Source organism: Dendropsophus ebraccatus, chromosome 2 (assembly GCF_027789765.1).
Source record: "Dendropsophus ebraccatus isolate aDenEbr1 chromosome 2, aDenEbr1.pat, whole genome shotgun sequence".
NCBI lineage: Eukaryota > Metazoa > Chordata > Amphibia > Anura > Hylidae > Dendropsophus > Dendropsophus ebraccatus.
In genome coordinates this window covers 169,227,941-169,250,886 of record NC_091455.1, presented here as the reverse complement: position 1 = coordinate 169,250,886, position 22,946 = coordinate 169,227,941, and the positions used below count along the sequence as shown (strand labels likewise).

General features: G+C 43.6%; 1 protein-coding gene across 5 annotated transcripts in view; it reads right to left on the bottom strand.

Moving 5' to 3' along the window:
- The window catches only part of SATB1 (SATB homeobox 1), a 131,565-nt gene that overhangs the window by 58,157 nt on the left and 50,462 nt on the right, over positions 1–22,946 (bottom strand). For 2 of the 5 annotated variants that reach the window (XM_069958695.1, XM_069958696.1), the window contains exons 2-4: positions 3,893–4,128; positions 1,361–1,537; positions 602–728 (exon numbers count right to left, since the gene is read on the bottom strand). In XM_069958695.1, the coding sequence (XP_069814796.1) occupies positions 602–728; positions 1,361–1,537; positions 3,893–4,103 (515 nt within the window). In that variant the 5' untranslated portion in view covers positions 4,104–4,128. Of the gene's footprint in view, positions 1–601; positions 729–1,360; positions 1,538–3,892; positions 4,129–6,039; positions 6,115–6,585; positions 7,999–22,946 lie in introns of those variants that run through there. The other 3 variants (XM_069958698.1, XM_069958694.1, XM_069958697.1) reach the window with 3 other exon arrangements.

The following is a 22,946-nucleotide window of genomic DNA, read 5'->3' as shown; positions in this document are numbered from 1 at the left end:
AAGCAGATGCATCTGGAGATTGCTCTCGGTCTCCTGATTGTTCCGATTAGTTAATTACTTTATACAACACATCTGCTGTATTGATGCATGAATTATACATCAGCTGCATGTGGCGACTATTTTTGCATGTTACTTCTACCTTCCTGCTCTGATGCGCTTGGTGAAACAATTTAAGGTGCAATGCCTTCTCACAACTGATCATGAGAAACAGACTTAAGAACATTTTCTTTCCCTTCAATCGCCATTGGAGTATAAACAAAAAAAAAAAAAAAAAAAATCACATACCAGATTACATTAAGAAGGGTGAAGTCATTCTTTCGCAGAACATACCCAGATGGCATGGTACAGGATATGCAAAATATTTTTCTGTTAAGTACATTTTATGTAAAACACCAATTTGTAATGCATGTATTGAATTAATTGACTAAATATAATTCAGTACATATAGCAAGAAGAAAAAAAAAACATTGTCAAAGTGACAATATTACTTTAGATTTCTTTTCCTCTTTTGCTTTTGGTCTCTGATTGTCAGCGATACGGGAATATTACACATCTGCTGCTGCAAATGAACAAAGCACTTGTGACTCCTGCTCTGACTCACCTGTGTAGCTGTATTTTCAGGGTGACCACATGAAACACGTCTTGAAGCATATCTGCTACAGTTGCATCGGGAGCATCTGTCACACAGGAGAGTGGAACAGGATTCCATTTACCAACCTGGATTAGCCCTAAACCAAAAGGACACAGTGACAGCTCCAGTTAGTGACATAGAAAAGAACAATAACGTAACACAGCCCTTAAAGCGTAAAAAAAGAAAAAAAACACATAGCGCTAATACATAACAGGAAAATACCACTAGATAACACATTTAGGAAGCAACATATTGATCCTGACCTGCATAAATTAACAGGGAAAGAAATATTACTATTTGCACATAATGAATTCAGAGAAACTAAGGCTTCAACGGTTTCACACTTTAAACATTTTAGAAATAGTCAGCAGCAAATGACGCTGCCTAAATAATACTAAAATGTGAAAACTGAATAAGGAAACACATCTAGGTATTCAGTCATAAATGCAAATTGACTCTCAGCATTCCATCTGCTCAGATATGCTCAGCATTTCTCCCTAGATTCTCAGTGGACCATATTATTAAGGTCAATAGGCATGCTAATGATTCAGTGATAACATCTGAAGTCCCTTACAACTAGCCACATTTTTTTTAGAATTTAGCTGCAAAAAAAAAAAAAAAAAAAAAAAAAGGGAAGGGAGAAGGGAAAACAGGATAAAAATATTAACATGCCCAAAAAAAAAATACAAAATTTTGTATATTTTTTTTTTGTAAGACTTTTCTATTCACCTTTGGCCTGGGCAGCTGCGCTGTGAGAATATCCAAGAGAGAGCAGAGCCATTTCGATCAACTGGTTGAAAAGCATGTCCTTCCTAACCAAGACAAATTCTGCATGTTCTTCTTTGCAGTCGTACTCAATGAAATTTTCATAATGTTCCACGACACAGAAAACTGGAAGCATATTTCCTATGGATAGTGGGAGAAAAAAAAGGTTCATATCTATGACCAGACTGTGTAACATCTAAAATAACAACAAACAGTAACAACATACAGAAGAGCAACAAAGTCATAACATATAACAGACAAAAACAACTAAAAGAAAATTTAGTTAAAGATGAAGAAAAAAAAAGGAGTGTTACTTCTGACAATAAAGACGTCATCCACCTGTCAACTGTTACGTTCTGCAGGTGGAAATTATTCGGTCAAAATATTTTCAAAAATTAAAAAAATAAATAATAGGAAAAAAGTACTTTAAGGAATATATTGCAATAAAAAAAAATATTCTATTCTATTAACCTTAAGATGCCAACCAAAAGGTAAACACCTGCTAAGTGGTGACTTAAAACAACAAAATCGTGATCAATTACAACCTAAGAACAAATGGAACGTCCTCAGAAATAGAGAGAAATGCTCCTGATATAGTCAGCAGCCACAACACTGATGTAAACTTAAGCAGCAGCATAATATGGGACTATGGCATTATCAATCGAAAAGTAACAAATCGTTTCCTTTACCGAGACTTATGGAATAAAACAACCAATGATCTTGCTCCAGTCAAGCACAGACCTTCCCTTATCTCACCGAAATCTTACTACAGGTATGTCATGTGAGAAACATTAACTACTGGAGCTGCAAGAAGGCAGACGCCACACCACACTCCATACAAGTGTGCTCATTCCAGAAATGACAAAGAAATCGCAAATACAAGCTACATAGTTGCAAAAAAAAAAAAAAGAAAAGAAAAATCACACACGCAATCCGGGGCTTGCCATACTGCTGCGCTCCATGGTCCAGTTTGGCACGCAATAGGTTAACATCTAGAAAATTCTTTCAACATGTAGGAAGACTGTAGCTATTCTCTTCTGAAGGAGTAGCTAAGTGGGGATTCCTCTGTCTTTGAAGTGGGTGAGGGGAGCTCAATTCATTATGTGAACTCTCCTTACGACCTTATACAAGTCACTCATTTGTTCCTTGCTGGCACAGAGGAGTAGATTACCATCTATTCAATGCAAAGGCTCCCTGCGCTTGCAACTTACAACTCATTGTACAGAAATATATAGATGTGACATAGCTCAGAGCCATTAAGAGCTTACTGACAAATGTGCAGATTGCAATTATCGGATCTCTCTGATGAATAGGGGTGTAGCGAGCAGCGAATGTCGAACCCTTTAAGTAGTGAGAGCACCTATGCTCTGTCACATCTGCCATCAATACTGACGTCTTTGGTCAAGTGATGAGCATTATACAGTCACACAACTGCTTCCCATCTGATCTAATACTTGGCTCAGCCTCCCGGTGCAGCAACTTTATAACTGTCCGGCATTAAAAAAAAAAGGTTTGGTCAGTGCTAAAAATACAAGATGATTCCAACCTGAAGGCACTGCAAGGGCTTTTGCTGAACATTTATGACTCTATGTAAACAACAAGTCTGCATGAGGAGCAGTGCAAGTCTGTAGAATCCTTGTCTAATACTGTCCTGGCATTGAACTGTGCAAATATCACATAGAACCAGAGAGAGCGGAAATCTCCTATTTAGGAATTTATAGAACTTATATGTTTGCAGGCGTCAGAAAGTCCTCTCCTATAGCCTCTCGCTCTAAGCTCCTCAGTACAATATTAATGCGCTCGCCTTGAAAAGCCATAATAAATTATATTTTTAATGCTTGTTCTACCCTGGCTTTCTTAAGATGCATACGTTCTTGGCAAACAATCAATAAATAGGGTAATCATGAACAGAGGCCAAAGAATTTGCTGAAGTGCTGTTTTTCCATTTTAATAGATAGAGATCTAACAATACCAACTGCTGTGTCTGTTCATTTTAGGATCAATATATGCTTTGTTTTCGCCAAACTGAATGCAAAATGAAGGATTGTATGATAAATGTTACACTTGGAGTACAATGAAATTCCACTGCCTTCTACTATGTACTTGAAAATTATAAGTTGTCTCAAAATAATGCACATTGCATTCCAGGAGTAAAAAGAAAAAAAAAAAAATAGGAAAAAAAATTAAAGTATAAAAGCCCAAGATAGTTTTCTGCTTAAATTTTCTATAACCACGCTTGAGGTTAGGACCAAGAGTGATAAATTATGTAATAGAGAAAAGAGAAGGAAACAAACAGTAAATACAATAAAAGCAATAAAACAACAATAGATCATGTAGTATACCTGATCAACTGGCACCTTCGAATCCAAAAGGACAAAAAAAATAAACTAAAAGAATCTAATGTAATAAGTGCAACTTGTCTGCAAAAAAAAAAATCCTGGGATGCAGCAGCAGGTTGTCCTTCACCTAAAATTCAGGATGGGAAATGAAGATTACCTTTTCTGGTACCGGACCTCATCATGTGTGTAGAGTGTCTAAGAGGCACCCCTTGCATTTTTGCTCCTGTGCTTCCAATTCTTCCTCTTCCTAGAGGACTTCCATTCTGCTCAAGGCGGGCTATTTTGGCTGGCGGACCTTTTGGATCGCTTACATTGTTAGACATTTCTGAATGTTCTATCCCCTGAGTTGTCTCGTTCGAATGATCCATGCTCAGTCCCGCCTCTAAGGATCACCTGGCACAATTAAAAAAAAAAAAAAAGACAAGTATTTATAAATCAACGAGGAACGCTTGTCTGTCGGAGAAAAAAAAAACAAAAAAAAAACGCCATAACCAATTCTACTTGTATAAACATACATTGATACATATGGCCGGAATTATGGGCAGAACGCAGCTTGGGCGATATAACTGATGCACGTACACCTACAAGACGAGAGCCAGCCCAGTCCTTTAAGAACACCTGTAAGGCTGGTCCTTATTGATTTACGCTTACAGTCTCGTATATGATGGTGAGTGTTTTGAGTCGAGAACCTATGGCCAATCTATATTACAACCTGCACTGTAGGTTGGGGAGCAAAGTGATGGAAGTAAGTACACACAACGACCAGGATTTATCATTTTACCTTTATCAGATCTGACAGCAGGAACTAATAACATCTAAGTTTACTTAAGATGACTTCAATTTTACAAAGGTGTCATTAAAAGTATAGGACAAAAAGTATATATGGATTATATGAGCAAATCCCTGTCCGATCAGATGGCCCAGATACTATTAAACTATAGCCTCTATTTCATGACTACCATCTCAGCACGTTCAGCCCGAGCCATTATTTTACATCTACACAAGCACCTGCTCTCAGGACAGCCTCAAGGTTCACGTGAAAGGGCCCTCTTGTATACAAGATCAAAGAAACGTAACAGGACCAAAGAAAGTTATAAGACCTCAGGAACTTCTTAGAATTTGAAGACTTGTTTTTCAATGCAATACCCAATACCTTGTGCTCTACCCTGAAACGTATAGTATTGGTCTGTATACGGGAAGACTAAGTAACCAGACCTGTGACCTCTCCACTTCCTCTCATCACCTAAGAATTCCTTCAGCCCTCCAAGTCCTTAGAAAGTCCAAACTCCAACTCCTCAGCTCCGAAGTTATTCATGAAGAAGTAATTTTCCCAGTAATCTCATATCTCATACATACGAACCAATTCTTAAGAATTTACCCCTTACAAAGGGTAATAATCTGACTTGTACATCTTATTCCTTTAAGTGCTGCCAAACATATGAACTTATTCTTAAGAATTTACCCCTTACGTTGAATTATTTACTGTTCTATCATCTAAGATAAAACATCAATGTATTAACCAGCTCCATATTATTCCTCCATGAATTATCTAGAAATATAATCTATGTAGAATGGTAACAATCCTATAGTGGTGCATGTGGGGGTTTGATGTTCCTCCCCTCCTGGGACATGTTTAGCTGCTCTAGTCTTCAGACACACAGCTCAGTCTACTCCTCAAGATGCAGAATTCCCACATCAGCGTCAAACTCGGCACCAAACATCCAGAGAACATCTAATTTCCCCATTGAAAGCACCGTGCCCAGGGCTAAAGTTCACCAAGATCTCAGTTACAAATAATGATGAGCAGAGCGTACCCACAATGACAGCACAAGGCGGTGACTATTATCTGTAGTTATCCCTGTCAGCCAGAGCCTCGTTCTTCTTAACCCATTCACTGCAAAAAGAAGGGGGGGGGGGGGGGGCTATAAAGCTTCAATCTTAGGGATTCTGCCTGTACCACAACAACCAGAGAATCCAACAGACTCAAACAAGACAAGAGGCAGAAGCAGCACAACATCTCACTCCCTGCATAAAGACATTGAAAAAAATGACATTTTAAGCAATTCATTCAAATAAGGAATTTTTACTCCCGAAGTCATATCCAAAATCTTAACAAATCAATATCGGTTCAAAAAAAAAAAAAAAAAAAAAGTTTGAGAAAAGTTTCGAACATTACGTCAATAAAAGTCGTAACAGAAATCTTAGGGATTAAGAACAAAAAAGTTGCAATTTTGAATTGAAACAGAAAATATTTTGAATGTAAATATTAAATATTTTGAATTGCAAAACGATAAATTTTCCAACCCGATTGGTCGATTTCTGCCAGGACAGGATGGTATCCCCAGGACGCCAGCCATACATCTGAGGGTAAGGCAGGTGTCTAGGGTTCACCGACTTCTAAGACGTCTGGGTCAAAAGTGGAGATGACACACAGAGTTAATGACTAGTGAAGTGTCTATGAATCATGTAATTACTACTGTGTATATATAAAGAAGAGGCGTGTTTGTATGTACACAAGATACTTATTGTAAAATAAAAAAAAAGGTCATAAGGGGAAGGTGGCGAATCACAGATATCAGTCACAATGAACGCCGGTTGGAAAGAGTGTTTGCGAGAACGAGGAAAAGTTTCCACGTCGTCGCTGTCACTCCACAACACAACAGTGACAGGGCATGGACGACGCTCCCGAGTCCCAGGAGACACAGGAAGCCTGGGAAGTTACCGAGAAGCCTGCTGCAGCCTCCAGTCCACAATCCCGGCCAGGATTTCCCTTTGACCTTTTAAAGAGACAAAGAAGTGCTACACAGTATGACAACACAACAACACACACACATCGGGAATAATACTCACCACCCCACAACATATAAAGAGACAGTCTCGGCTCCTGATAGCAGCACCCCCCCAGGAATCCTTCTCTTCTATAGGGTTACGTTTACGTTCTTCCCCCAGTATGGAGAAGCAAAAAATAAATAAAAAAATAAATAAAAATAAAAAAAGATCTAGTAGCGATGAACAAAATGTGCAAAGGGGAGGACGAGTCTGATGTGAGGAGGAAACTGTTCTGATAAAAAAAAAAAGTAGATGAGAGATGCTCAGAAGAGGAAGAAGCAGCAGCTGGGAGCAGTCACTCGGTCAGTCTGGAGACGTGTCCAAGAAGCTTGCAATCAAATCAAGCCCCAGCATAGTGACAACGGGGGACACATCAGAAGATGGAGATCAAGTATGGAGGGGGGGGGGTGGCGGATAACGCTGAGAGCTATCGCCAAGTCCATTCAATAAATAAAAAGCAGCAAAGTTTCTTCCAGGATGTGGGATAAGCCGCAGATTGGAGCTGGGAGTAGTTGACAGGTGTATGTATAAGTAGATGGGAGGTAGGGGTGGGAGCTGATCACACTGATGGGGGGAGGGGGGGAGAAATAAATAAATAATAACAATAAATGGAAGAAAAGACAAGTGAGGAAAGTGAGAGCAGGGGGAGGGAGGAGGATCACAGGATACAAGGAGAAGAAGAAGAAGAAGTGCTCAGTAGTTTCTCCCAATGCAGGAGGATGCTAGAGAGTGTAGTCAGTGCTGGACACAATGGCAGAGGATGGGAGTTGTGCCGCTGCTGCCGCTGCTGTGTATTGTGTGTGTCCGCTTCTGTCTCAGCCTCGCTGTGTCCCCATTAAATTATTAGTTGTATTGACTCATCCCTCCTCCTCCTCCTCCTGCCGCCGCCGCCGCCGGTCTCTGCCGCTATCGCTGCCGCCGCTGCTGCTCTCCGGGTAGATGTCGGGGCTGGTGCTGCAGCTTCTTCTTCCTCCTCCTCATTTTACTACACAATAAGAGCAGCCAGGCCACCGCCGGAGCTCCAGCTCCCTTCCTGCAGCCCCAAGCCCTTCCCTGGCGGCCCCGGATCAGCCGACGTCCTGGGAGAGACACAGAGGAGGAGGAGGAGGAGAGACATGATGAGAGGGGGAGGAGAGCAGCGGGCTCGGAGAAAGGGGAGCGGGACGGGGATCGACGTGGACGTCCGGGGAAGGGGCATGGGAGCAGGAGGGGAGGGGGGGGGTAATTATGGGGGGCAGGAGAGGGAGCGGGGGGGGGGAGAGCTGTGGGGGGGATTGGGATTTCCGGACGCGCAAGAATCTCTAATCTTCTTGATTAGAGTGAGGCGGCTGCGCGCGGATTATACACAATAGCCAGAATAACAGGGAGCAGAGCGGGGAGGGCGGAGGAGGCAGCAGCAGCACTGACACACACGTACGGGAGCACCAGAGCCGCCAGCGGGAGGAGGAGGAGATGTCAGTGCTGCTGGGGGACAGCACCTCTGCTGATGTCACCGCCATGTGATCAGCCTGGGCATGACAGGAGCACGGAATGGAGATGTGTGTGCTGCACGGGAGGACTACACATCTGGGCTGCCTGCCCCATACAGCTCTGCACAGGGCTTACTGCATGCTGTATACTCTGCCCTCCCTGCACTGGGCACTGCATGCTGTATACTCTGCCCTCCCTGCACTGGGCACTGCATGCTGTATACTCTGCCCTCCCTGCACTGGGCACTGCATGCTGTATACTCTGCACTGGGCACTGCATGCTGTATACTCTGCCCTCCCTGCACTGGGCACTGCATGCTGTATACTCTGCCCTCCCTGCACTGGGCACTGCATGCTGTATACTCTGCCCTCCCTGCACTGGGCACTGCATGCTGTATACTCTGCCCTCCCTGCACTGGGCACTGCATGCTGTATACTCTGCACTGGGCACTGCATGCTGTATACTCTGCCCTCCCTGCACTGGGCACTGCATGCTGTATACTCTGCCCTCTACCCTGCCTCCATTAGGCACTGCATGCTGTATACACTGCCCTCCCTGCACTGGGCACTGCATGCTGTATACACTGCCCTCCCTGCACTCTGTCCTGCATGCTGTATACACTGCCCTGCCTCCACTGGGCACTGCATGCTGTATACACTATTCTCTGCCCTGCCTCCGCTGGACACTGCATGCTGTATACACTGCCCTGCATGCTGTATACACTGCCCTCTGCCCTTCCTCCACTGGGCACTGCATGCTGTATACACTGCCCTGCATGCTGTATACACTGCCCTGCCTCCACTAGGCACTGCATGCTTTATAAACTGCTCTCTGCCCTCCCTCCACTAGGCACTGCATGCTTTATACACTGCCCTCCCTCCACTGGGCACTGCATGCTGTATACTCTGCCCTACCTGCACTAGGCACTGCATGCTTTATACACTGCCCTCTACCCTCCCTCCATTGGGAACTACATGCTGTATGCACTATTCTCTGCCCTGCCTCCACTGTACACTGCATGCTGTATACACTCCCCTCTTCCCTCCCTCCACTAGGCACTGCATGCTTTATACACTGCCCTCTTCCCTGCCTCCACTAGGCACTGCATGCTGTATACACTGCCCTCTACCCTCCCTCCACTGGGAACTGCATGCTGTATACACTATTCTCTGCCCTGCCTCCACTGTACACTGCATGCTGTATACTCTGCCCTGCCTCCACTGTACACTGCATGTTTTATACTCTGCCCTTCCTCCAATGTACACTGCATGCTGTATACACTGCCCTCTGCCCTTACTCCACTAGGCACTGCATGCTGTATACTCTGCCCTGCCTCCACTGTACACTGTATACACTGCCCTCTTCCCTCCCTCCACTAGGCACTGCATGCTGTATACACTGCCCTCTTCCCTGCCTCCACTGTACACTGCATGCTGTATACTCTGCCCTGCCTCCACTGTACACTGCATGTTTTATACTCTGCCCTTCCTCCAATGTACACTGCATGCTGTATACACTGCCCTCTGCCCTTCCTCCACTAGGCACTGCATGCTGTATACACTGCCCTCCCTCCACTAGGCACTGCATGCTGTATACTGTGCCCTCTGCCCTGCCTCCACGAGGCACTGCATGCTTTACACACTCAACTCTGCCCTACCTGCATTACACACACTCCACTAGGCACTGCATGCTTTACACACTCCCACTGCACACTCAACTCTGCACTGTATGCTTTAACCACAATCAGATTTGCACTGCTTGCTGTACACACACTCTGCTCCGCACTGTTGTAAACGCACAAACACTTCTACACAGCATGCTGTACACACACTCAGCTGTGAAATCTGTTTTGCGCACACATACACACACACACACACACACATACATACACACACACACACACACACTCAACTTTTTAGTGCATGCTGTACAGATACACACACTCTGAACTGGATTTTCAAAATCTAAATCGGCAGGGGATGTGATATAAAGCAAATTTGCAATTTATATTCAATTTTTTTTAGTCATAATACTCTAAAACAAAGCTATACTTACTTGTGTTCAGGTCCAGTCTCCTGAAGGCAGCATTTTAGTCTTGTGCTGGTTGAAAAAAATAAACACATGAATGACCAGAGCAGAGTGTCACGGCTCAATGCGTCCATCAATCAAATGACTGTCTTCTCTGTGAGCGCACAGATGGCCGGTACTTCCTGTGCTTGGCCTTTTTTTTTAACCAACAGAAGACTAAAAAGCTGCCTTTAGGAGACTGGACCTGGATACAAGTAAGTATAGCTTTAGAAATAAATAACATGCTTTATTTCACAACTGTAGTTTTAGAATTTGAAAGTTATAATGATAGTGTCCATTTAATCACTCTTTAGTATATGGACCAAAGCATTTGAACACTTGCACATTACACTTAGAGGAACTTTTAAGATAACCCATTCTAAATCCATATGCATCAGCATAGAGGTGATCCCTCTTTGCAGATATAACAGATCACTTATAGGGTGTCTTCACACGTACCGGATCCACAACGGATTTCACACTGCCCCTTTAACCCCAGCCCGGAACATACATTACCTGCTCAGCGCCACGGCTGTGTGAAGCTCCCGGCTCCCCTCACTCCTCATCAGCCAATCTGTGCACGGCAGCACTGATTGGCTGATGAGGAGCGTGGGGAGACGGGAGCTTCACACAGCCGGTGCCGAGCAAGTATTCTATGCGGTGGGTGGCCGGGGGTTTAAAGGGGCCGGGTCACATGTCCGCAGCTGAATGATAATCGTACGTGTAAACGCAGTGAACGATCAAACGACGAGCGAGAAATCGTTGATTTTGTTCTTTCAACATGTTCTCAAATTATCGTTGGTCGTTCGCAAAAAATTCACAGATTGTTCAGTGTAAACAGTCTTTCAATGATTTCACCTATGTTTGAGATAGGCTTAAACGATCGCATAACGATTTTTCCGTACGATGTATCGTTCTGTCTAAACGCTGATCGTTATTAAAAAAACATTGTTCATTCAAAATTTTTAATCGTGCGATTGGGCAAATTATCGCTCTGTGTAAAAGTGCCATTACTTCCTGATTGGTTCATGCTGAACACACACCCCTTGCCCATTGCTGTCATGTGATCAAACAGACCTCTGACAGCAGCCCTGCTTCTCTATTCTAGCCTGTTGTACTGCGCTACAGCATTATGGGGATCTGTAGCTCCATCCAGTATTTACAAACTGCTTCTTTTTATTTTTTTATTATTATTCTTATACACTTACTATACATTATACACCACATGCTGATTGCTATACTGTACAGTAACTTATAATATCACATATTCAGCTGTTTCTCTTTGTTTGTTTCATCTGTTCTACATGTTATTCAGAATAAAAAATCATTTTTGGAGCCTGGAACTAATTGTCTGCATTTCGGTGATTTCTTAAAATATACTGTGTATTCCATCACTGTTTGTGCTAGAAATACTCTTTAATAAAACTGAATAACAAAAATACATATTGAGAATCTGTTACATAGTGTCTGATCTGCCAGAAGCCTTGTATAAAGCAGGATTTCTTGAGCAAACTGTGATATTGTCTGCATGTTTTGGACTTGGGCGGCCTAGTGGGTGGTCCTACTGATTAGTGACAAGCAGTATTGCCTTGATTTGCTGAGTAATGCTACGTTTACACGGAATGATTATCGTTCAAATTTTCGCATTTGAGCGATAATCGTGCTGTAAACACAGCAAACGATCAAGCGATGAGCAAAAAATCATTTATTTTGATCTTTCAACATGTTCTCAAATCGTTCATCGTTCGCTAAAAATTTGCAGATCGTTTCGTATAAACAGTCTTTCAAAGATTCACCCTATGTAAAAGATGGGCTTAAGGGATCTTAAAAACGATCGCATTGACGATCTTTCTTACGATTTTTCTAACGATTTATTCGTCTAAACGCTGATTGTTATAAAAACCAAATCGTTGCTTCAAAATCGTTAAACGATCGAATTATCGGGAATTATCGATCCTTGTAAACCCAGCATAAACCAAAGTTATATGCAATCAGAATATCCCTTAAAAACAATAAGGATTTAAAAAAAGTAAGCACTAATACAGTTTTTTTTTATTTTGTAAGGTTACAAACCCACTTGGCGGGTCTGCAGCGAGTCTCCATGCTGCGTTTTTGCAGCGAGACTCGCTGCAGATCCCGGCCCTATGCTTTTAATGGCAGACAAACACGCAGCAGGGATGTACATCCCTGCTGCGAGTTTGTCAGCAGCCCACCCCATTAACCCCCCGGCCGCCCGCCAGTCCCGCAGCCATGCTCCAGCCAGCCGCCCGCAGCCCCGGCCGCCCAATCGCCCCCCCGCAGCCCTGGCCGCCCACCCGCAGCCCCGGCCGCCCGATCTCCCCCCGCAGCCCCGGCCGCCCGATCGCCCCCCCCCCGCAGCCCCGGCCGCATGCCCCCCCGCAGCACCGATCGCTTACACGCCCCCCTGCAGCCCCGGCCGGCGGCCGGGGCTGCGGGGGGGGCGATCGGGCTGCGGGGGGGCGGCCGGGGCTGCGGGGGGGCGATCGGGCGGCCGGGGCTGCGGGGGGGCGCCCGGGGCTGCGGGGGGGCAATCGGGCGGCCGGGGGGGGCGATCGGGCGGCCGGGGCTGCGGGCGGCTGGCTGGAGCATATACTTCACCTGGTCCCCGCTACGGCTTGCTGAAGACATCGGGAACCGCCGGAGCCGGGATCAGGTGAAGTATCAGCTCCGGCGGCCGGGGGGTTAATGGGGAGGGCTGCAGACAAACTCGCAGCAGGGATGTACATCCCTGCTGCGTGTTTGTCTGCCATTAAAAGCATAGGGCCGGGATCTGCAGCGAGTCTCGCTGCAAAAACGCAGCATGGAGACTCGCTGCAGACCCGCCAAGTGGGTTTGTAACCTAATAGTGTAAAAAAAACAACACACAATATCACCATGAACACAACGGGGGAGATTTATGAAAGGGTGTAAACATACACCTGGTGTAAACTGCCCACAGCAACCAATCACAGCTCAGCTTTCAGCTTTGGTAGAATAAAAGATTAGCTGTGATTGGTTGCTGTGGGCAGTTTACACCGGGTGTATATTTACACCCTTTCATAAATATACTTTCATAATAACTTGAGCAACTAAACATGTATATTAATTTTCATTGTAAATGCCATACCCTACTTAAAAAACATCTCAAAAATTGTGGGCACCTCAAAACTGTACCAGTAAAAATTGCAATGCATCATTCAGAAAAAAAGAAAAAACTCTGCCATGATATGGCTGGGGCGATGGAAAATGTAAAAAGTTTAAGCTCTTGGAATGCAGCAAAACTAAAAGGATTTTTTGTTCATAAACCTGTTTAAGGCTATGTTCACACTGCGTATGAATCCGTCCGTAGTGCGAACCGCGAATATACGCACGTAGTTTTGAGGTTGATGCGTTCGCTTGAAAGTATACAATATACGCGCGCACAGTGCACACTACGTATGAGCTTACGGCCGGATCGTATACGGCGCCGTGAAAAATGAACAAGACCATTGTTTGAGGACGGAAATGTTGAAACTCACGGCCGTGGATTTCCATGCGGTCCCGTACGAAGTACTTATTATTAGTATTGTAAAGTGCTGCGGAATCTGTTGGCGCTATATAAATAAAAATTATTATTATTATTTCAGCCGAATTGAACTTGATTTTTCGATCCAAAAGGTTCTGTGTGGTTTACGGGGCTGGGTGAAGATTTCCAAGTAAATGACCTGCCTCAGATCGCTTCGAAACAAGCTAGGGAAGCATATCTGTACTACGGGCGTATGTTCGCGGTTCGTACGCATCCGGCCGCATGTCTATTTTTCCCACGCCCGTAGTTTCAGCCGCACATGTACGGCGGCGTACGATCTACGGACGGATTCATACGCAGTGTGAACATAGCCTAAAACTGTTTTCACTGTGCAAAAATATAAAAATGTGAAAAACAATCTATATTATGCATAGTTTGCATTGCTGCATTTCTACCAACCCACAGAATAACATTATTACTGTTATTACTGAATGGTATAAAATGTTTTGGAAGTTTTTTTGTTTGTTTACAACTTTGTCTCACAAAGTACAAGGTCTCATACATCCACACTCACAGGGAAAAAGAAGTGGTTAAAATAGATTTAATGCAACTGACTTCTCCAGCTATATTCGCTTAAAGGGGTACTCCTTCAAAAATATTTTCTTTCAAATCAATTGGTTTCAGAAAGTTATATACTGTAGATTAGTAATTTACTTCTAATTAAAAATCTCAAGTCTTCCCATACTTATCAGCTGCTGTATGCTGAAAGGTGGAATCTGATTGGTTGCTAGAGGCAACTGATTCAGTTTCACTTTACACCATGTTTGATAAATCTCCTCCGAAGAGTCATGGCCCTGCTCGCAGGATCTATTACTGGTTATAGTCCCTAAGCTAATCGATCCAGAGATTTATTCTGATTTGCTGTTAGGAAGGAATTCATCTACACAAGTTGAGGAGACTTGACTTTTACTCATGAGTTGTTTTTTTTTGCCTTATTCTGGATCAACACTGCCGGGTAACTGACCCTTATCTGTGTACAGAAAGATTGTTTAAAGATGCAGGATGATATCACAGTTTTTTGTCTTTTTTTAATAGTAACTGCCCAATTGAAGGAAGAAAGCTTATGGGTTCGTTTGCAGAATAAGGCGCTCACTTTAAAGGGTTTATCCAGCGCTTCAAAAACATGGCCATTTTTCCTCCTACTGTTGTCTCCAGTTCAGGTGCGGTTTGCAATTAAGCTCCATTTACTTCAATGGAACTGAGTTTCAAAACCCCACCCAAACTTGAGACAACAGTAGGGGGAAAGTGGCCATGTTTTTGTAGTGCTGGATAACCCCTTTAAGGGTTTGACATGTAAATTGTTACATGTCCCTGATCATTTCCACTTTCCATCACTTCAGAGATATATCTCCACCGCAATGGTAGCCTGATTCCTTTATTGGCAGAGCGATATATCATACAATGCCATCTGCCATATAGGAGTTGCACGTTCTTCAGTTTTTGTTTCAAGATGCATGGGATGTCAGTGGCTAGAACATAAATATATGTATTCTGGCCACCTAGGAGTTAAGAGAACCAACACAAATTCATATATTCTCAACGAACAAATTTATATATAATAGCTGACAAGGATCTCATTTTCTTATATAAGGGTAGCTTCACACGCAGCAGATCTGCAGCCGATTTGACTCAATGAACACAGCATCAAATCTGCACCATCAAATCTGCTGCGGATCCGCAGCAGATCCGCAGCGGATTTGACAGTGCGGATTTAATGCTGTGTTAATTCATCTAGTCAAATCTGCTGCCATACGGTACGTGTGAAGCTACCCTAAAACAGTCTTTAGTGCACTGGGGGAGGGACTACTGCCCTCAGTGCACCAATCCGGCCAACCCCTTCTCTTGAATATTGAATCTGTGACGTCACTGTAGGGTGCCACCTCTATACTCATGAAGATGGATAGGCCAGTGGGGCAAAAAAAATTAACTCCGTTCCCAATGTCAACAGCCACAAGGGAACAGAACAGCAGGTTGGAGTCTTCTAACCTGTCAGTTCTCCTTTAGGGTGGGTTTACACATAACGTATCCGCAGCAGTTTTCCTGCTGCGCGTATGTAAAAGGCAGCCACCTTATTCCCCGCGGCCTGGTACATACATTACTGGTCCGTGCTGTGGCTTGTGTCGGGTTTCTCTGCGTCTGGACGTCCTGCTCAGCCAATCAGTGCGCTGCCCCGTCGCAGTCCCCACTGGTTGGCTGAGAGGGACGTCCAAACACCGGGAACCCCCAAAGCAAACCAGAGCGCGGACCAATAGTGTATGTACCGGGCTGTGAGGGGTTAAGGGGGCTGCCGCTTACATACACGCAGTGGGATGACAATTCCACAGTGAGTATATAATCTCATTGAAAGTGACAGTAAAGAGATCCACAGGGGATTTCGCTGTGAAATCCGCTGCGGATACATTATGTATGAACCCACTCTTAAATTACAATCTAGCTGAAAAATAAAAAAGAAAAGTACTGTTAACACAGTGACGTTCTGTTTACAGTGCAAGGGGCAAATCTGTGTACAAAATGTGCCTAAATTTTGCTGGGTGTGTTCCCACGTACAGGATCCGCAGCAGATTTGATATCAATGTAACTAAGGGTACAAACACACTTAACGTATCATCAGCGAGTTTCTCTCTGCGAATACGCAGCGAAACTCTTTGCGGATCCCGTCCCTGTTTACTCAATGGCCGACAGAATCTGTCCGAGTTTGTCCGCAGCCCGCCCCGTTAACCCCCCCCCGCTGCCGGAGCTGATACTTTACCTGATCCCGGCCCCGGCTTCCTCCTGCTTGCTTTGGCGGCTCCCGGTGTCTTCTTGTCCCACTCAGCCAATCAGTGCGCTGCGGCGGGGCAGCGCACGGATCGGCCGAGCAGGACGTGCCGGGATCCGCCAAAGCAAGCCGAAGGAAGCCGGGGCCGGGATCATGTAAAGTATCAGCTCCAGCGGCGGGGGGGTTAACAGGGCGGGCTGCGGACAAACTCGCAGCAGGGATGTACATTCCTGCTGCGATTCTGTCTGCCATTGACTACACAGGGCCGGGATCCGCAACGAGTTTTGCTGCAAAAGGTGGAAAAATAATAAACAAACTATACTTACCTATCCTTGATCCCGTTGACAGCCGACGGTGACCTGCAGGTCTTACAGCTGCAATGTCATGTACCCAACTCTTTTAGCTGCAAAGTCACGTACCCAGCTGATCGATTGGTCGCTTTTGGTGTTTTTAGACGGAACGATTATCGTTCGAATTTGCGCGATAAGAATCGGATTCGAATCTTTCAACATGTTCTTAAATTGTCGTTCGTCGTTCGCAAAAAATTTGCAGATCGTTCCGTCTAAACAGTCGTTCACCGATTTAACCTATGTGTGAGATAGGCTTAAGCGATCCCAAAACAATCGCAAAATGATTTTTCCATACGATGTATCGTTCCGTCTAAACGCTGATCGTTATAAAAAACACATCGTTCATTCAAAATCGTTAATCGTGCGATCGGGCGAATTATCACTCCGTCTAAAAGCACCATTAGCCAATCAGTGACTAGGCCACCCGAGTTTGGGCCCTATTACACCAACAGATGTCTGTCAGATTATGTGACAGATTTTTTCAGCCAAAGCTAGGAACAGACTGTAAACAGAGAAGAGGTCGTAAAGTAAAGACTGAGATTTCTCCTCTTTTCAAACCCATTCCTGGCTTTTTCTTCAAAAATCTGTAAAATAATCTGTCAGATATCTGTTGGTGTAATAGGGCCCTTACTGACTGGCTGAGTGGGCAGTCGCTCAGCCGATCAGTGACAGTGCAGCTGGAAAATGACTTCCATTGACTTCCGTTGACCCTGGAGCAGCGCAATGAAAGTTTAGGCTGTTTATTATTTTCCTGCAACCCCGTGCTACGAGAGATGAGTGAACCTTGAGCCTCAGGCAATTGTGTGGCACATGACTGCTGATCCTGCAGCATTTGATTAATGGTGGCTTTAGAAGTTAAATTCCGCTTTAGGGAGGCCCCATTAACCTAATGGAGACTATAAAGTTGCTTAATTTTGCATAAAATTAAATCATATGAAAGGTGTTCAAAGCCTTTAAAGGAGAAGCTAAAATACAAAATCCAGGGCCAGCAGGCGGGTGCAGGAATGTAATAAAAAAAATCTATACTTACCCGTTCTTGTGCCCCTGCAGGGCCACATCCCTGGCTCACTGACTCCCGCAATGCTCCAGTTTTTCCCAGGTTTTGGTGTCGGCACGATCCAACAGTAAGGGCCTGCTCAGCCAGTCAGTGACTGCAGCAGTGTCCTGCCTCAGTCACTGACAGGTTGTGCGGGCATTCCTGAGACAGATGGTGACATTGCAGGAGAGAGAGCTGCAGGAGGTTGGTAAGAGTCTGAGAGTGGTTTGCAGTGCTGCGGTGGGACAGGTAAGTATAGATTTTTGGTTATGTTCCTGCCGGCTCTGGATTTTTGGCCAGAGTTCTCCTTTAAACCCGGAACATTTACATACTCAAATCATTCTTTTTTGTGCCATATTCTTTAGCTCTGTGGCCACAAACATAGTTGTTCATGTTTTGATGGCATAACACCAGGTTGGATATAAGGACTGACAGATGCTGATACTAAAATAGAAAGAAAACACTTATAGCACCAGACGTGAGTTTAGCAGAGGAAGCCTGGCTAATGTGCCGAATTTCGAGGCAATCCTGGATAGTTTTTTCTCTACACGCTCAATTTTTGTTTGAATTTCTTTAGAAAATAAATGTCTTTCAGAGTAAGAGGTTATAATGGTTCACAGCTATGACAGCGATTCCGAGCTATTCCGCATTACAGAAAGCTCCAATATTCACACTCAGTCCAGAAAAATGAAAATAAAACACGCTTCCTGACAAGTTTTATTAGTTTTCATACTGTGCAAAGTGCATTTGGAAATAACTCCGATTTGCTACATTTACAGTAATTACACCGGATAATTGTGTGATAGTTACATTTACTGAAATGCACGGCGGATAATTAATAATGTAATTAATATCATTGCTTTGCAGCAAAATCGTAATGTGACAGGTGTCGGTGTCCACGTCTATCGGTAGTAAACATTTTGTTTAGACGGAGTGTCAGTCCCAGTGGTGCTGAATTCTTCACAATTAAAAACTTATTCACATTACCGATACTATAAATATCTCATAAATTAATGTAGCATGTTATCCATCACATCTCATATTTGTGGTATTGTAATGTGATTCTTACTAAGAGAGTACATGATCGGGAAGACTGCAGAGATGTCCTCAGTAACAGCTGCATACCTGTCAGATCAGGGGATGTCATGTAGGTTTTGTAGACGTGGGCAGTCATGCACCTGCAGATTACAGATTGCACTTGAAAGCAAAATGAAACTAGAGGCTCCTTTAGAGAGATAGATCTTGTCTATGTAGTTCAAATAAGGACAGATATCTCACAATAAAAATGTCACATCACATGCAAAAACATTACCGTTAATAGTGGATCTGGATATGTGGGAGGAAAATGCCTCTTATAACGTATTAAAAGGAGAACTTTGAAGCAGTTCTACACTAAGTAATAAGATTAATTGCAGTTTGTTGACATTTATGTATCTGTTACTCAAAAACATCATTTTACATTTACTCGGCCCCCTGCTGCATTAATGGTTACTGTATCCAAACTGAAAATTAATCAGGAGAGCTCTGAGTGATAAGAGCTGGCTTCCTGACAAGGTCTATTCCGCTACGTAACTTAATGATTACCATACAAGCGAGAATGTCGAATTGGAACGATGATTTGGATCTGACGGAACCCAAAAATTATCTACAAATTCACTATAATAGTTTTCTGCAATAAAACAAAGGCTAGGACGGGAGCGCATTTCAGGCATCTTTAAATGTAGAGCCTCTGGCAAACATAGGGATTATAAAAGGGGAGGTTTAGTTTAGGAATTGTGAGTTAATATAGGTGGATGACTTGTTCAGGAGCCATATCGACTGGCCAGAGTGAAGAAGAGTTAGGGCCATATTACACGGCCTGATGACTTGGTATAAGCAAGAACCAATTTAGATCAAGCTAGATTACCGCTTGCTTACAGATCCCAAGAGCTGCACGGACATTGTTAGCCCTTGTAAAATAATAAACTGTACATTCCTTTCCGCACTCCCTGATGTCATGCTAGTTTCATCCCGCTCCCGGCAGTGTCTGAAGTGACAGGCCGCTCAGCCTATCACTAGCGGTGCCAGTGTTCTGGTGACTGGCTGAGCGGCCTGTCACTTCAGACAACTCGGGGAGCGGGCCAAGGCTAGCAGGAACCATTGGACCATTATGGGACCTAAGCAGGAGACGGTCTGCTTGTCCTAAAAATGACTTTCATTTTTAAGAGGCCATTGACTCCTATTATACTTAAAGGAAAACTAAAAAAAAAAAAAAAAGAAATAGTATAGGCAGAAGAACTCTGGCAAACACAAAAAAACTGTGCAGGAAGGGGGAAGAATGTTTACTTACCTGTCTGAGTGTTTCAGCAGCATCTCCCAGTCTCCAGGTACGGCATGACCCAGGAAAAAGTACCCATTCTGCCAATCAGTGGCTAATGGGTAAGTATACATTCTTTATTATGTTGCCACACCCCCTTTCCTGCACTATATTTTTAGTTCTCCTTTAAGGGGGTACAGTGGAAAAGGGACTTTTTTTGTGCATGAGGATTGATTGTTTTAAAATAATAAAGCACACACGCTATCTAACCACTCCGTCCCTCTGTTTGGCTGCTTCTGAGTCTTGGGGCAGTGATGTTGCTGGCCCGCCCAGCCAATAAGCAATTGAGGCAGGACACCACTACAGCCACTGAATCACCCATGACTGGGAAGTGGCTGAACAGCAGGATGCTGCGGCAACATATAAAATAGCTGCTTCAGCGCAGGGAGGTAAGTATGCTTTAGTGAGACCTGGATCGGTGAGCATGCCTCTGCTCTATTCATTCTCTATGGTAGCCGCTAAAGGTAGCCAAGTCCCCTGCCTGGCTATCTCCAGCAGCTCTATAGAAAGTAAATGGAGCGACGATGCATTATAGTGCCTGTAATCTCATACTTATAGTACATCCTATCCTGTAAATGGAGGATAAGGTAAATAAGAATACCCCTTTAAGTACATAACATTTCAAATGTGCACCCTCTGTCTTGCTCAACCACAGCGTTTCGCCTTTTGGCTTCCTCCTTAGGGCAATCTGCATACAGCACACCCTTCGTCTTTTCTGACCCGGGGTTTTTCCATCCCAGAAGTCCTCCCTAAGGAGAAAGCTGGAAGTATAAAACCCCATAGGCAGGCAAGTGCCACTTGAACTGAAATGCCTCGTTTTTAAAGGGGTACTCCAGCGAAAAGCTTTTTTCCCAGTAATTGAAACACATTAGAATTATCTTTTGCCGTCTATGGAATCCCATCCAGAGTGTATACATACAGGGGGAGATTTATCAAACATGGTGTAAAGTGAAACTGGCTTAGTTGCCCCTAGCAACCAATCAGATTCCATCTTTCATTTTCTAAAGAGTCTGTGAGAAATGAAAGGTGGAATCTGATTGGTTTCACTTTACACCATGTTTCATAAATCTCCCCCAGTATACGCTCCGGCCGGGATCACTAGCAGCGCCACAATAAACTGACATGTCAGTTTTCTGCAGCAGCTATTCATTGAATTGCGGCCACAGAGAACCTGTCAGTTTACACAATGGAGCGTGCGGGATGATCAAAATGGCTGGTGTTTACAGAATGTGAAAATGGCCTTATATTTGTTTTATTCTGTGATTTGCTCATTGCTGATATCTGTCTTGTGTTGGTTGTGGAGAGGTTCCGGAACGTGAGTCTTGGTAGATACTCAGCACAGATTTAGCATGGATGCAGATGTACAAAACCTTATAAAGTGAACAAGGGAAAGTAAGACCAGTAGGATTCAGAAGGGTTGTTTTTCTAGGGGGGGATGGGTGGAACACCCCTTTAAGTCTTAACTTTTGCTAGTGGTTTGAGCAAGCCACTATAGTCATATACTGTATAGAGAGCTGGACATTTCTGGACTTAATTGAGGCATTGAATAAAACTTTAAAATAAACCTGTACAGAGATGTCACATATAACATTACTATAAAGTACTGTGTATAGAGCAATCTAATGTATAGTAGATTGTATTCTGTAATATTGATTTGATCTGACATTATCAATGTAGAAAGCCACCCCTTTTTCAGCTAATATAGGAAAAGTAGATACCTGGAACAAACTTCCAGCAGAGGTGGTTGGTAAATCTACAATAACAGAATTTAAACACGCCTGGGATAGACATATATCTATCCTAAGATAATAAGAAAGAAAATACTAAAAGGGCAGACTAGATGGACCCAGTGATCTTTTTCTGCCGACAATCTTCTATGTTTCTATATAATGCAGTTGTTGTCACTGTCCTACTCCCCGGAAGTCTTCTTTAGCTAGCGTACGTATGGTTTACATAAACATGGATAAATATATCAGTTTGATATTTATAATGTGAGGTAACCCATGACACAGTACTGTTTAACTTTGCTTTTAGCAACCTGTATTTCAGGATATGCAAATATATGCAAACTGTATTGGGTGACAGAAAGCTATTACATTATCATTACTGTTAATCTGTTACTGGGAATAATATTAGTAATAAATAATATAACCCAGTACCTGGTAAATATGGGAGAAGAATACCCAGACATTACGCAACACCTAGAACAAGCTCGCACATGTTTTATTCCCGGTATTGTATTGAAGAACACAATTCCTGTTAAAGCGGTTGTTCACCCAATTTTTTTTTCTTTCAAATCAACTGGTGCCAAAAAGTGCCAGAGATTTGTAACTGTAGCTGCTGTATGTCCTGCTGGACGTTTACTCCATTCTCTCCAGTCTGACACAGTGCTCTCTGCTGCCACCTCTGTCCATGTCAGGAACTGTCCAGAGCAGTAGTAAGTCCCCATAGAAAACTTTTCCTGCTCTCCAGACTGGAAAGAATACGCCACTTCATGCAGGGCATACAGCAGCAGATAAGTACTGAAAGATTTGAGAGTTTTTATTAAAAGTAAATGAGAAATCTCCGGCACCAGTTGATTTTAAAAATAAAAAATAAAAAATAATTGTGAACTAACCCTTGAATGACTTGTACATCTGACACATCACTGAGAATAGTTATAGAGCAAACGCAGGAGCTCCTACAGACTGCAGCTATAAATACAGCACTGTTTACTGTAGTTTATATATAAAAACATTTCACATTTTACTTTTTTTTAACATCTGCAGCCACAGTCATCA